Source organism: Ursus americanus, chromosome 18 (assembly GCF_024610735.1).
Source record: "Ursus americanus isolate L20-20 chromosome 18, mUrsAme1.1.p, whole genome shotgun sequence".
In the NCBI taxonomy this organism is placed as follows: domain Eukaryota; kingdom Metazoa; phylum Chordata; class Mammalia; order Carnivora; family Ursidae; genus Ursus; species Ursus americanus.
Window position 1 is genome coordinate 26,238,613 of NC_142144.1, and position 12,936 is coordinate 26,251,548.

The 12,936-nt window shown below is 40.1% G+C and overlaps 1 protein-coding gene across 5 annotated transcripts in view; it reads right to left on the reverse strand.

Annotated features, from left to right (window-relative positions):
• SLC44A1 (solute carrier family 44 member 1) overlaps positions 1 to 12,936 on the reverse strand; it is a 188,953-nt gene that overhangs the window by 66,564 nt on the left and 109,453 nt on the right. For all 5 annotated transcript variants that reach the window (XM_045780740.2, XM_045780739.2, XM_045780741.2 and 2 more), the window contains 6 exons: positions 12,058 to 12,147; positions 5,885 to 6,024; positions 4,481 to 4,667; positions 3,387 to 3,552; positions 2,066 to 2,222; positions 1,282 to 1,365 (listed from right to left, as the gene is read on the reverse strand). In XM_045780740.2, the coding sequence (XP_045636696.1) occupies positions 1,282 to 1,365; positions 2,066 to 2,222; positions 3,387 to 3,552; positions 4,481 to 4,667; positions 5,885 to 6,024; positions 12,058 to 12,147 (824 nt within the window). The remainder of the gene's footprint in view (positions 1 to 1,281; positions 1,366 to 2,065; positions 2,223 to 3,386; positions 3,553 to 4,480; positions 4,668 to 5,884; positions 6,025 to 12,057; positions 12,148 to 12,936) is intronic.

The window sequence follows — 12,936 nt, forward strand, 5'->3', positions numbered from 1 at the left end:
AAATGGTGAGAAAGTCCATTTTTATCTTTGGTCTATTAGATGAGGGCACTGGCACATTAGGATTGATTTTCAAGGAATGGAGAGAAGTGGTAAAAAAAAAAAAAATGAAGAAAGATGGGGAGAATGCTTCACGGCAAGTCCTGTGTACCCAGGCACAGCAAGACAGAATACCAAACTGCTCCCTAAGAACAGTTATCCTGTAATACCTGTTCTTCCATTTGACCTGAGAAATGATAGCACTTCCTCTGATAATATTTCCCAGGCTAGTATCAGAGTCTTCAAGCAGCTGGATCTCTCCAAAAAAAGTATCAGGATAGAGAGCACACCAGTCTTGAACAATAGCAGAACTGCAGTAAAAAATGAGTTTTAAGCATCACAATGACTTTTCACTAAACTAAAGCTTTCAAACAACGTTCATTCATTCATTTTAAAAAAGTAGGCTCCACACTCAACGTGGGGCTTGAACTCACAATCCCAAGATTAAGAGTCGTATGCTCTATGGAATGAGCCAGCCAGGCACCCCTCAAACAACATTTAAAAGAAGAATTAAAGAAATAATGGCTAGAGTAGACAGGTTCCTAGGGAAAACCAAAGATGAAAGGATGTTAATTAAGGAATAAGAGATAAATGTCTTTCCTGAAAGATGAACCCTAATGATATTTTATCCTTACGTTACAATTAATTAATAATGAGCCTTGGTAAGAATATATGTCACTTTTAAAAATAAGAATATGATAGGTGCATCTGGGTGGCTTAGTTGGTTAAGTGTCTGCCTTCAGCTCAGATCATGATCCCAGCGTTCTGGGATTGAGCCCTGCACCAGGCTCCCTGCTGTGTGGGGAGCTTGCTTCTCCCTCTCCCTCTGCCCCTCCACCTGCTTGTGCACGCTCTCTTTTTTTTTTTTATGTTTTTTTATGTTAGTCACTATACAGTACAACCCTGGTTTCTGATGTAAAGTTCGATGATTCATTAGTTGAGTATAACACCCAGTGCACCATGCTATACGTGCTCTCCTTACTACCCATCACCAGTCTATCCCATTCCCCCACCTCCCTCCCCTCTGAATCTCTCTTTTGCGCACATGTGCTCTCTCTCAAATATATAAATAAAATCTTTAAAAAAAATACAATAGAAATAGATACACCTGAACAAGCCACAAGGTACAACAACATGAGAAATACATAACATCTTTCAAGTAAGCTCAATTATTTTTTCTTGGAAGAAGAAACGATGAACCTGTCTTTGAAAGTGAATGTTAGATTTATTTTTTAAATATTTTACCTGATTTAAATAATTTAGGCACTTTTCAAGACACCAAAGGCAACAAATGCAAGATTTCAGCACACATCGAGCACAAGCATTTTCCTGGAAAGGACAAAAATTTGAAATAATTAAAAACCAAAGAATCAAGCCATCATACAGAATATTCTAAATGTTAGAAAAATAAATAAAAGTTAAAAAAAAATCACAACCTATGTTTCAAGGCCTCCACACCCACCACCCTCTTTTCCCTCAAAATGTAATAGCCAAATTATTTTTAATCAATTTAATTCAACAGATATTTAGCACTATTGCACATAAGATACAGTAAGGTACCTAAGACCAGAAAGGAACTTATACTACTGTAGAAGAAAAAAAGCTAAACATAAAAAAGGTTAGACTCAGAATATGCAATAGATACTAGAGCCATGAGAGTAGGAGGAGGAGGAGGAGGAATCAGGGAAGGTTTCTGGGAAGAGGTGGCATGTGAGCCAACCTGTGTAGAAATGCATGTTATCTCCACAGTCAGGGAGAGGGAGGAGGCTTCAAGGAGGAAGGTGTGAGTCAACACAGTGGAAGAGAAGCACAGGGTACTTTGGGAAACCAGTGATATGATGGATTTTGCCAAAGCATATAGAGAGCAAGAGTAGGGGAGGAGGCAGAAGGACTGGATTCGGCTTTGCAGGGATTTTGAAGAAAACATGCACAGCTATGGACTTAACATTACGGGGAGCTTTACCACATGCAGAGCTGAGGTCTAGGGTGTGACAACCAGAGAAAGCCCAGTAAAGTATTTTCTCCTTACCTTTCCTTTGAGCTGACTGTGCATGTACATAAGGATCATTCGTGGAATTTTGACTAACGTGATAATGAAAGATCCTTTTGCCACCGTACCCAGGTGATAACGAATAAGGCGATTCACTGATGCCAAAATAGGTGTAAACGGCAAATTCCTTTTATCCCTATTTAAAAAATAACCAAAAAGACAATTAAAACAAAGGCTAAGTACAGGACTGGCTTAGAGCCCAATGCAGTGAAAAAACTAGATCGTCTAAAAAAATTCTAGCTTTGTGACAAAATGGCAAAGTAACATACAACTAACACAAATGCTACTGATGTACCAAATAAAATTAATGTTTCATTTCTCTATGGTAGTTTCATGGGGTTCTCAGGCTCTAAAACTTTAAGTAAAATGAAACTGTGCTTTGAAAGCTTTTACTAGTAAATATTTAGGGAGTTAAATGGACAATCAAAAAATGGAACTTAAAAAAGATGTTCAGGGGAGCCTGGGTGGCACACTCGGTTAGGCGTCCAGCTCTTGGTTTTAGTTTGGGTTGTGATCTCAGGATCGTGGGATCAAGCCCCATGTCCGTCCCGTGCTCAGCATGGAGTCTGCTTAAAAGACACCCCCCCCCGTGCCCCTCCTCACCCGCTCTCTCTCTCAAATAAATAAATCTTAAAAAAAAAAAAAAAAAAAAAAAGACGTTCAATCTAGACCTGGTACCTCATTGTAGTAGAAAACTATAAGGTCTACAGCTTATATTCAGCTCTGAAATTAGGAAAGGGAGTCACAATATTTGTTCTAATCCAAACAAATTAAAAAGGCATGTTGTCCTTTGATGGACTTTTATTTTTTAATTTTTTTTAAAGATTTATTTATTTTAGAGAGAGAGCACAAATGTGAGGGGCAGAGGGAGAAGGACAGAGAATCTCAGGCAGATTCCATGTGACACGGGGTTTGATCTCATGACCGTGAGATCATGACCTGAGCCAAAACCAAGAGTCAGAGGTTTAACTGACTGTGCCACCCAGGCGCCCTGATGGACCTTTACACAGGGCAAAAGTACAAAAGACACTACAAGATTTATTCTTCTGCTCAATGTAATTGAAGTTATATCATGACCTGCTGTTCTGATTAATTTTTTGAGAAACTTCCAGAAAAGTATAAAGATTAAAATAACAACCTCCCACGTTCCTACCGCCCGGAACTATCAGCTCTAACATTTTGTCATATTCACTTCCAATTACTTTTTAAAGACATGAAACTCTTACCAGCCTCACTTCCATCTCCTTCAGACACAATCACTTAGATGATCTTAAGTTCTCTGACAGGTATAAATTCTCACCTAGTAAAATAGTATGTTACCACAGCTCCCGCCACAGTCATCTGCTGACACGCTAGGATGAACTCGCTGATCCAAATCAGGCCCACCACGTGGTACCACCACATGTACTGCAGAGGCCCAGAAACTCTAAACTCCACAAAGCCTTGCTCATTCTGAACAGCACTGCCTAGGAAAATATCAAGGAAGGAAAAAAGAAGCACTTAAAGTACAAACGAAGAAATAGGGCTATTCAATGTAAGGGATTAATCTAATTTCCAACAACACCTCCCCCCGCCCCCCACCCAAACCACCAATTTTACGAGCACCACGCTATTTAATTAGGAGACAAAAATAATTATCACTTGAAAAGTTGTGAAGCCAGACATTGTACAATTAAGCATTCTGTTTTCCCCGAAGGCATCATATAGCTTTTAAAAGGTGTTCTATTTGAATATAGTTCTTACCACATCGGTTAATTTAGGCATGAATTTTCAAACACTTTCAGTTTTTTTTTTTCAGAGCTATTTTATGACTCATCCAATAATTACAGACCTAAATCATTAGCAAAGGACGGAAATTAATATTATATTCAACTGGTGAATGCGTGCTGAATGGCCAGAGAGGTTATATGCAAGCTTACGATCCTTATGCCACTCCTCACCATTAATTCCATTTAGGGGTCACTTCTGAAATGAAGTGTGGCTACAAGCAAGTCTGAGAGTCTAACTATGAATGGCATCATCAGGAGGAACTCTACCTAGGTTCAGATCTTTTCCAAACTAGAAAATCCCAAGGAAGCAAGCTCCATCTTTGGCTGTAACTGGGGCTTAAGGCAACGTCACGGCCACAATGCATTCATCTGTTCATTTGAGAATGAATCCAAATATCTGCATCAGTCCTGAAGTTTACTTCAAAGCCATGACCTGGTTTAGACCCACTTTGCTAGGATGATCTAAAAACCATGCATAGGGAATGGGTTGGTGAACAGCCAACTGCTAGTTCTGATGCTGGTCAGACCTTAGTCATAACTGTCTAAGAATTATATCTAAAGTTTTAAAATAATTTCATACAAATCAGATTCACCACCAAGAGAAAGCAGCAGCATGTCTTCTTACCAGCGGTGCCAAGAAAAAGAAGTGTCATGATCCAGTATGCCCAAAACAAGACAAGAGCAAAGAAAGTCCAAAAGGGTTGGAAGACTAGCAGTGGCAAGTGAATGAAGACCTTGCCAGCCACGTGGAACAGGGCAATGGTGAGAGCCACACGCTTGCGCATCACCAACATTATCAGGAACAAGATAACCTGTGTGCAGAGAATGCAGAGAAAGGCTCCGGTTACCGTCTTGAGCAGTGAAAATAGAAACCCAACAATGGTGGACATTTTTAACATCACTCTTCCTTCCCAATGGGGGAAGGATTATTCTCTGAATCCCCAAAATACTTTATCAGTCTTGCAGCACTTAGCATTCTCAGTTGTATACTGAAAATGTCCTTAAAGCCAAACATAAAAGGATTTTTCAATTTATTAATAAATCCTAGAATTCTCCTACCCTTCCCTTTCTACTCGTTATGAATCAAAACGTGCTGTTTGTCAGTCAGGATGAGGCTCTGAACTTATTTGTAGAGATACGTGCCTGTCACTCTGAAAACAGGGGAGAAGACCATATGCCATGACTACGAAAGGTAGGAGGTATTTGTACCTCACCTCCTTTATCGGACCACAAGCCCCCTAACAGCAGGGTCAATGTCAGATCCCCTACCCTGCACACCCTCACCAGGCCCTGGGTGAGGGCGGGTGAACTATACTTAAAAAAAAAAAAAAAAAAAAGAACTGTACTTAAAAGATGATTAATACATATTTACATAATAATAACAAACAAATACTTTTTGGCACCAATGATTTTATGGTGGCTTTAGTTTTTATTTGTAAAGCTCAATTAAAAGCTTGGGATTGGTCCAAGAAGTGGCCTGAGATTTTTTTTCCTTTTTTCAGAAAGGAGAAGGAGATGAACCAAAGATATGAGCACAGATCATTTAACCACATATTCATGAATAATTTGCTGTATAGTGCCTAGGCAGCGGAGCTCACCTCCGACTTGGAATAATGTTGTTAAAAGTCGAAAAGGCAAAAACGGGAAAATAATTAGTGAACAAGTAAATGAAATGATATGAAGTGGTGTATTTCTTAACATACTTTGGTAAAGAAAACCAGTTTTAAAAAGGAATTATATTATGACAGTCAGATAAGATGTTCTTACTAACAAATGATAATGTAAATATTCTAGGTGAAAATCCTCTCTCAACAAGCAGGCAGTGCAGAATAAAAGATTGCATCAAATAACACTCATCAATTAGGGAAGCCTTCTGAAGACTTCTGAGTGTTCCACACCGTGAGAGAGAGCTTCTATCTAATGGAGATCAGGGTTAGGCGTGCAATAGCTAGAGGTGAGTTTCTGCTCCATTAATGATCCCTGTAAGTAATAACGTAGACCTGAAAGATCCAGCCAAGCCCGTACTCACTGTGAACACTGTGGCTGAGATGGCGTAGATGAGGAGGGCCCGAAGATTGTCTTCAGCTATCTGCAGCTGCTCAGGAATGACTGTTTCTTTGGGCGACCTCCTTTGCTTTGCATACAGCCACCACAGTACACCTGTGCCACCTGGGTTCAAAACACAATTGTTTGGGAAATAACTAGCACAGGGAAATGCATAACATAGATCTTCACTTTCCTGGATCCTCCCTACACATCACCTTGGGACTGACGCAGCCACAATCCATTTGGCTGGGAGGTGCGTGGCTGTAACTCTTTGCAGGCATAAGAGGAGCTACAATTACTCCATTATCGTCGTTCACACTAGGTGCTTAGCCATCTTTCAGTGTATCAATAAATGTCCTTCAACCGTATTTATTATTGACACTGAAGCTCAGAGAGAGCCCCCAAAGACCAGGTACCCCTGAGAGGAACTGATCATAAAGGGAGTCAGTGCCTGTTGAGACCTGAGGAGTCTATACGAAGCAAGTTAAGGGTCACAGAAATCAGCAGGGAAGCTGAGGACTGAGGAAGGCGAAGATCCTCTCTGTTGTGCTATCACAGTAACCCCAGTGCCTCGTGTGGAAACAGTCATGCAGCTGATACAGTATTTGTACAATGAGCAAATGAAGATGAAAGAAGTAATTCCCACCAAAAGTAGGAACAAAGATAGGAGATCTCTGATAGCTGGTGGTGTGTGCTAGGGATGGGAGTTTTTCTCCCTATCACTGGTTCAGAGATTTCAAGAGCTAGACTGAAGAGGGGGGCGAACTCGCCTCCACATGAAAGAGCTGCATCAAAAACCTTCATTCTGAGAGCCTAGAGCATCGACTGTTTTAGGCGCTGGGGACAGAGCTGTGAACAAAACTAAGTCCCCACCCTCATGCCTCATGGAGCTTATATAGTAATAAGGAAACAAGGGGCGCCTGGGTGCCTCAATCAGTTAAGCGCTGGCCTTCGGCTCAGGTCATCATCCCAGGGTCCTGGGATGGAGCCCCATTCAGGTTCCTTGCTCAGTGGGGACACTGCTTCTCCCCCTGCTTGTGCTGTCTCTCTCTGACAAATAAATAAAATCTTAAAAAAAAAAAAAAAGACAAAGATCAAAATCATTTTTTTAAAAAAGGAAAAAAACAAATAAGGAAATAAGTAAAAATATAGTATATGACATCTAAGGAAAAAGTCACCTTTTAATAGGGATAGAAAGTGCTGGGGTTGGGAAAGCATTGTGATAAGATGGGTAAGCAAGGTCTCAGTGGTGAGATGATATTTGAGAAAAAGAAGCAAAAACAAGGCGAAAACAGTCTATAAAACTATGTAAGGAAAGGGTGTTGCAGGCAAGGGGTAATGGCAAATTCTAAGATGCTGAGATGGGACCATGCCCTGCAGGAGAGAAAGGAGGACACCATGGCCAAGCACCAAGCAAGGGGCAGAGTGGTAAGAGCTGTGGGCGGAGGGGCTCTAGGGCCTAGATCCTACGGGGTGGCCCTGTGGGCCGTATTAAGGAAATGGAAGATTCAGAGTAAAGATGTGTATGTGTAGGCAGACAAGATAAATGCCTGGGAGAGGAGAAACTGGGCTGAGAAGTATGCAACCCAACCTGACCCCCCACCTGCACTTAAGTAAACAGTGAATAGTGCCAAAGGGAAACACAAGCCCACCTGGTTGCAAACAGCAGGCATGAATTTTTTTCTACTGCAGATGAGTAAACAAACTTAAAACAACCACAAGTCTATGAAAAACATTTGAAAAAGGGAAATACTTTCATCTTGAAATCTTTTTTATTTTTGTTTTCAAAGATTTTATCTCTTTATTTGATACAGAGAGAGAGAGAGAGAGAGAGAGCGAGCATGAGCAGGGGGAGTGGCAGGCAGAGGGGGAAGCAGGCTCCCTGCTGAGCAAGGAGCCTGAGGAGGAACTCAATCCCAGGACCCTGCGATCATGACCTGAGCTGAAGGCAGACACTTAACCGACTGAGCCACCCAGGAACCCCCTCCATTTTGAAATCTTAAAGAAAACTGTCAAAGCCTCAAAAAATGGAATAAAGCATGTTTTCTACAAATAGGAATAAAAAGTTATGAGGGAACAGACCGCCTGGCTGGCTCAGTTGGTCGAGCGTATAACTCTTGATCTTGGGGTTGTGAGTTTGAGCCCCACGGTGGGTGTAGAGATGACTTAAAAATTTTTTAAAAATCTTTTAAAAAGTTATGAGAGAAAGACAAACAGAAATTAGAGAGAATAAAAACAGAAAGGAAAACAGAATGAGATAATAATGAAGACATCAAGGAGGACATTGTTTACAACAGCCAAGAAGATATATCACTTATTAAACACATACATTTGTGTTAGGAAGCATGCAACAGAGGCCACCAAGTTGAATCACCACAATGCTATTAAGTAGATATTAAAAGTCCCACTTTATAAATAGAATTGAAATTCAGGAAAGTTAAGAAACATGCCAAATGTCACACACTTAGCAAGTGGCAGAGCTGGAGTTCAAATCTACTTTTATTATAAAAAACGATTCGTCTGCCATAAGCTGAATGTTAGTGTCCCCTAAAACTCATATACTGAAATCCTAATCCTTCATGAGACTACCGGTATTTGGAGGCGGGTCTTTGGAAGATGATGCGGTGATGAGAGTGGAGCCCTCATGAATGGGATTCGTGCCCTTATAAAACAGCTCTCAGAGAGCTCCTTCCCACTTGCACCAGGTGAGAAAACAGCAAGATGATGGCTGGATGCAGGAAGCCAGCCCACACCAGATACTGAAGCTGCTGGCCCCTTGCCATGGCCTTCCCAGCCTCCAGAACTGTGAGAAGTAAACGTTTCTTGTTGATAAGGCATCCAGTCAATGGTAGTTTCTCACAGCAGCCCAAAGTGACTAAGACAACATGTAAACACAGAACTAGATACAACAGCCACACACTGAAATGAAAAGGAAGATGGCTGGATGAAGGAAGGACTGGAATACCAAAACGAGGTAGTCAAGTACAGAAGTGACAGCGAGGAAAACTGCATCAGTGATCTGCAAGGTGCACTTGAGCTCTTCCTGAGTGTAAAGAAAATGGCAAAGGATTAAAATGATAATTTAGAAGATGATAGCAGAAGAATGAACAATGATGCTAAGGGGAAAACCACTGGAACAGAAACAGAAGACAACATTTCGAAGTTGGAAAAGACACCCCCCGCCCCCAAAAAAGAGATCATAGGCAAACTTAGTTAAGATTCAGAACCAGACAGAAATTTTAAGTTATAAGGATAAGTTAAAAATTAGATACACATCTAGGTAAGTGAAATAGGTGATGGGCAAAGGCACAAAATTAGACTGGTCTCCAAAAATTAAAGTACAGACACAGGGAACATACTGCCCTCGAGAATTTTATGTGCAACAGATTCAGTATTCACAAGTAAGGCAAAGACATCTTAGATAATCAAGAGTTGAGAAAATATATAATCCACAAGTACTTCATGAATAAGTTACACGAATTCAAATTCTTGTCAAAACAAAGATGAACCGGGGCACATGCACCCCAATGTTTATAGCAGCAATGTCCATACCGGCCAAACTACGTAAAGAGCCCAGATGTTCATCAACAGATGAGTGGATAAAGATGTCGTAAATATACACAATGGACTACTACTCAGCCATCAAAAAGAATGAAAGCTTGCCATTTGCAATGATGTGGATGGAACTAGAGGGTATTATGCTGAGCGAAATAAGTCAGAGAAAGACAAATGCCGTATGATTTCACTCATGTGGAATTTAAGAAACAAAACAGATGGGAAGGGAAGGAAAAATAAAATAAGATGAAAATAGGGAGGCAAACCATAGGAGATGCCACACTCTAGGAAACTGAGGGCTGCTGGAGGGAGGTGGGAGGATGATAGGGGAACTGGGTGATGGGCATTAAGGAGGGCACTTGATGGAATGAGCCCTGGGTGTTATATGCAACCTATGAATCATGGAATTCTACCCCTGAAACTAATAATACAGTGTATTTTAACTAAATTGAACTTAATTAAGAATTAAAAATAAAGATGAACTGAAATTAAGAACTCAAGAATTAAGTCTTATGAAAATAAGAGCAGTAGTTCTCACTAAAACTAGGACAGAAGAATGTAAATAAATTTATAAATGTAATTACAAAACATTTTAAGGCAAAGCAAAAATTCTTTACAAAGATTACAAATATTAAATAATATTTTAATTTTAATAACCTGAATGCAAAAACTCAGATTATTTATTAATGGCTAAAAAGTGGGAGCAGGCAGACAGGAGTAGGGCTGGAAAGGAAGAAGTGTATGCTGAATTTAAAAGAGGTAGGGGAAAACCCAACACATGCCCTTTCATTTTAGCCTTTAATAATGATAGGATTCTAGATTAAAAAATATTTTCTTTTTTTTTTTTTAAGATTTTATTTATTTATTTGACAGAGAGAGAGACAGCCAGTGAGAGAGGGAACACAAGCAGGAGGAGTGGGAGAGGAAGAAGCAGGCTCATAGTGGAGGAGCCTGATGTGGGGCTCGATCCCAGAACGCCGGGATCACGCCCTGAGCTGAAGGCAGACGCTTAACGACTGAGCCACCCAGGCGCCCCTAAAGAATATTTTCTGAAAGCATATGGGTTACCAACTGTAGAAGTAAAAATAAAATGTATACCATCCAAACCAAGGGTGAAAATAACCAATGAAAGCATAGTTCATATAGCAAAGATGGGGAAAACAAAATAAGAAAGCACACACTTATGGAAAACATAAAACAGATGACATTAATAAGACCAAACATAGCAGGCAGGATTATAAATGTAATGGGGGCAAACTCCCCTAATAAAAAGCTTCACATTGGGTAAAGCATTTACAAATGCACTGAAAAAAGCATTTTATTAATTTAAAAAATATATGGAGAGAAGTACTGAATTTCATATGGTAATAGAGGTAAACTGAGGTGAGGTTAAATTGTGAAAATTTTAAAGGCAAAAGTAAACTCTCCTTAAAGAAAAGAGATGGTGGGGTGCCTGGGTAGCTCAGTCGGCTCATGATTCCAGGATCCTGAGATCCATCAGGCTCCCTGCTCAGAGGGGAGCCTGCTTCTCCCTCTCCCTCTGCCCCTCCCCCCACTTGTGTTCTTGCTCACTCTGCTCTCTCTAATAAATAAATAAATAAATAAATAAATAAATAAATAAATAAATAAATAAATTTTTTTAAAAAATTAAGAAAAGAGGTGGTATATGAAAACAAAGCTTTTTTTTTTCTTTTCTTTTTCTATTTTCTACCATGGAAGTAGTTAGATACCATGTAAGTATCACATTTATAATTGGGAGGGGAAGAATTATTGTTCTCAAAAAAGATAATAAACACAGAAAACCCAGAAGGTTTCATTAGAAATAGTAAAACAAAAACATGAAACAAAATAGAATGTCAATAGACAGAAAAATGAGTAATAAAATTTTACACACACATAATTATCCTGCTAGGAATATTTCAACCAGAAAGAACTGCAACACCTTAGAATGGGGGATTCACGCCTTTAAAAAGTTTAGGATAAAAGGAAAGCGTCCCTCCCTCTGCCAGGCAGGGAACACTGAAAGTAGCAAGTGAAAAATTAAAGAACAAGAAGCAGAACAGGGCCTCAGTTGCCTTCTTTTTCTCATGGGCTCTTCCCCCAAAACTGATACTGACAGAAAAATGTTAGCCCCCTTTTCAAAATGTCTCCACTTGCTTTTATTCCGAATGCCAATGACTTCACCATTTTATTTCATTTAGTGATCTCACGGTGAATTAACTTCAGTGTAATCCACTCACCAGTCTTTTTATGGTGTATAAATGAATTCACAAGCCTTACAAAAGGAAAATTATTTAAAATAATCAAAGTGGGGCGCCTGGGTGGCTCAGTGGGTTGAGCATCAGACTCTTGGTTTTTCGCTCAGGTCGTGGTCTCCAGGTCCTGGGATCAAGCCCCCTGCTGGGCTGTGCTCTCAGAGCACAGTCTGCTTGTCCCTCTCTCTCCCCCTCTGCTCCTCTCCCTGCTCACACGTGTGCACATGTGCACTCTCTCTCTCAAATAAATAAATAAAGCCTTTAAAATAAAGTAGTTCTGAATCAAGGGATTGTTAAAAGCAAACTTAACTCTCAATTCTAAAAAACAAAGGAATAAGCAGCTTACCAAGTGAACCCAGTATGACCAGAATTGTTAAGATCCACACAAGTACTCTCGAAATATACCTGATTATCACCATCAGAATCATGGATAGAACTGCAGGGAAGATAGAGAACACACAGAATATTATTTTAAAACACTGGAAAATATAAAGAGAAACTCTTTCAATTGTTTTCTACGAGGGATATAATCGGTTGGTATTGACACGTTCAAGACCCCAATTTAGGTAAGAAAGGTTAACTGGCTACTTTTGCGCTTTGACTTTGGTACTTGCGCCACCGGAATAGCGACGCTTGAAACTAAAGGCACCTCACCATGGGTTTATAAATGACGGAAAAGAACACATGCAAATGCAACATGGTGACTCAAAAACAGCACAGAACTGTTGTGGATTCACCACGGGATGACGTCAGAACTCACATGCAAACATACATGCCAACACACAGAGTGTAGAGAATGATGTGTCATGTTGGTGATGGGAAAAATCACCACACACAGACAGAGATCAGTTAAAGTAGGTGCTACACTTCCTGGAGTAATCCTTGCACTTCAGGACCAACTTCTCTGATAGATGATCCACAAGCTAGACAATATTTTTATCTTTTTCTGGTCATTTCTCCTCTAAAACTTCCAAGAAATGCTCTGACTCTACAGAATAATATCCTGAAGCCTACTGAGACCCCAATTCCTCTAACCTTATTTCTCGCCTGGGGTCAGGGGTCCTGATTGATTGAGAGACTCTTCAAAAAAGAGCAATGCTCAGTTTGAGTTACTTAGCCAATGCCTCTACCCAACCCAAGCTGAATTCCAACATGCTAAAATCGTGAGTGAAAAAATCTTAAGAGAGAAACTGGGAAGATTTGACCTTTGCATGGGGAAATTCAT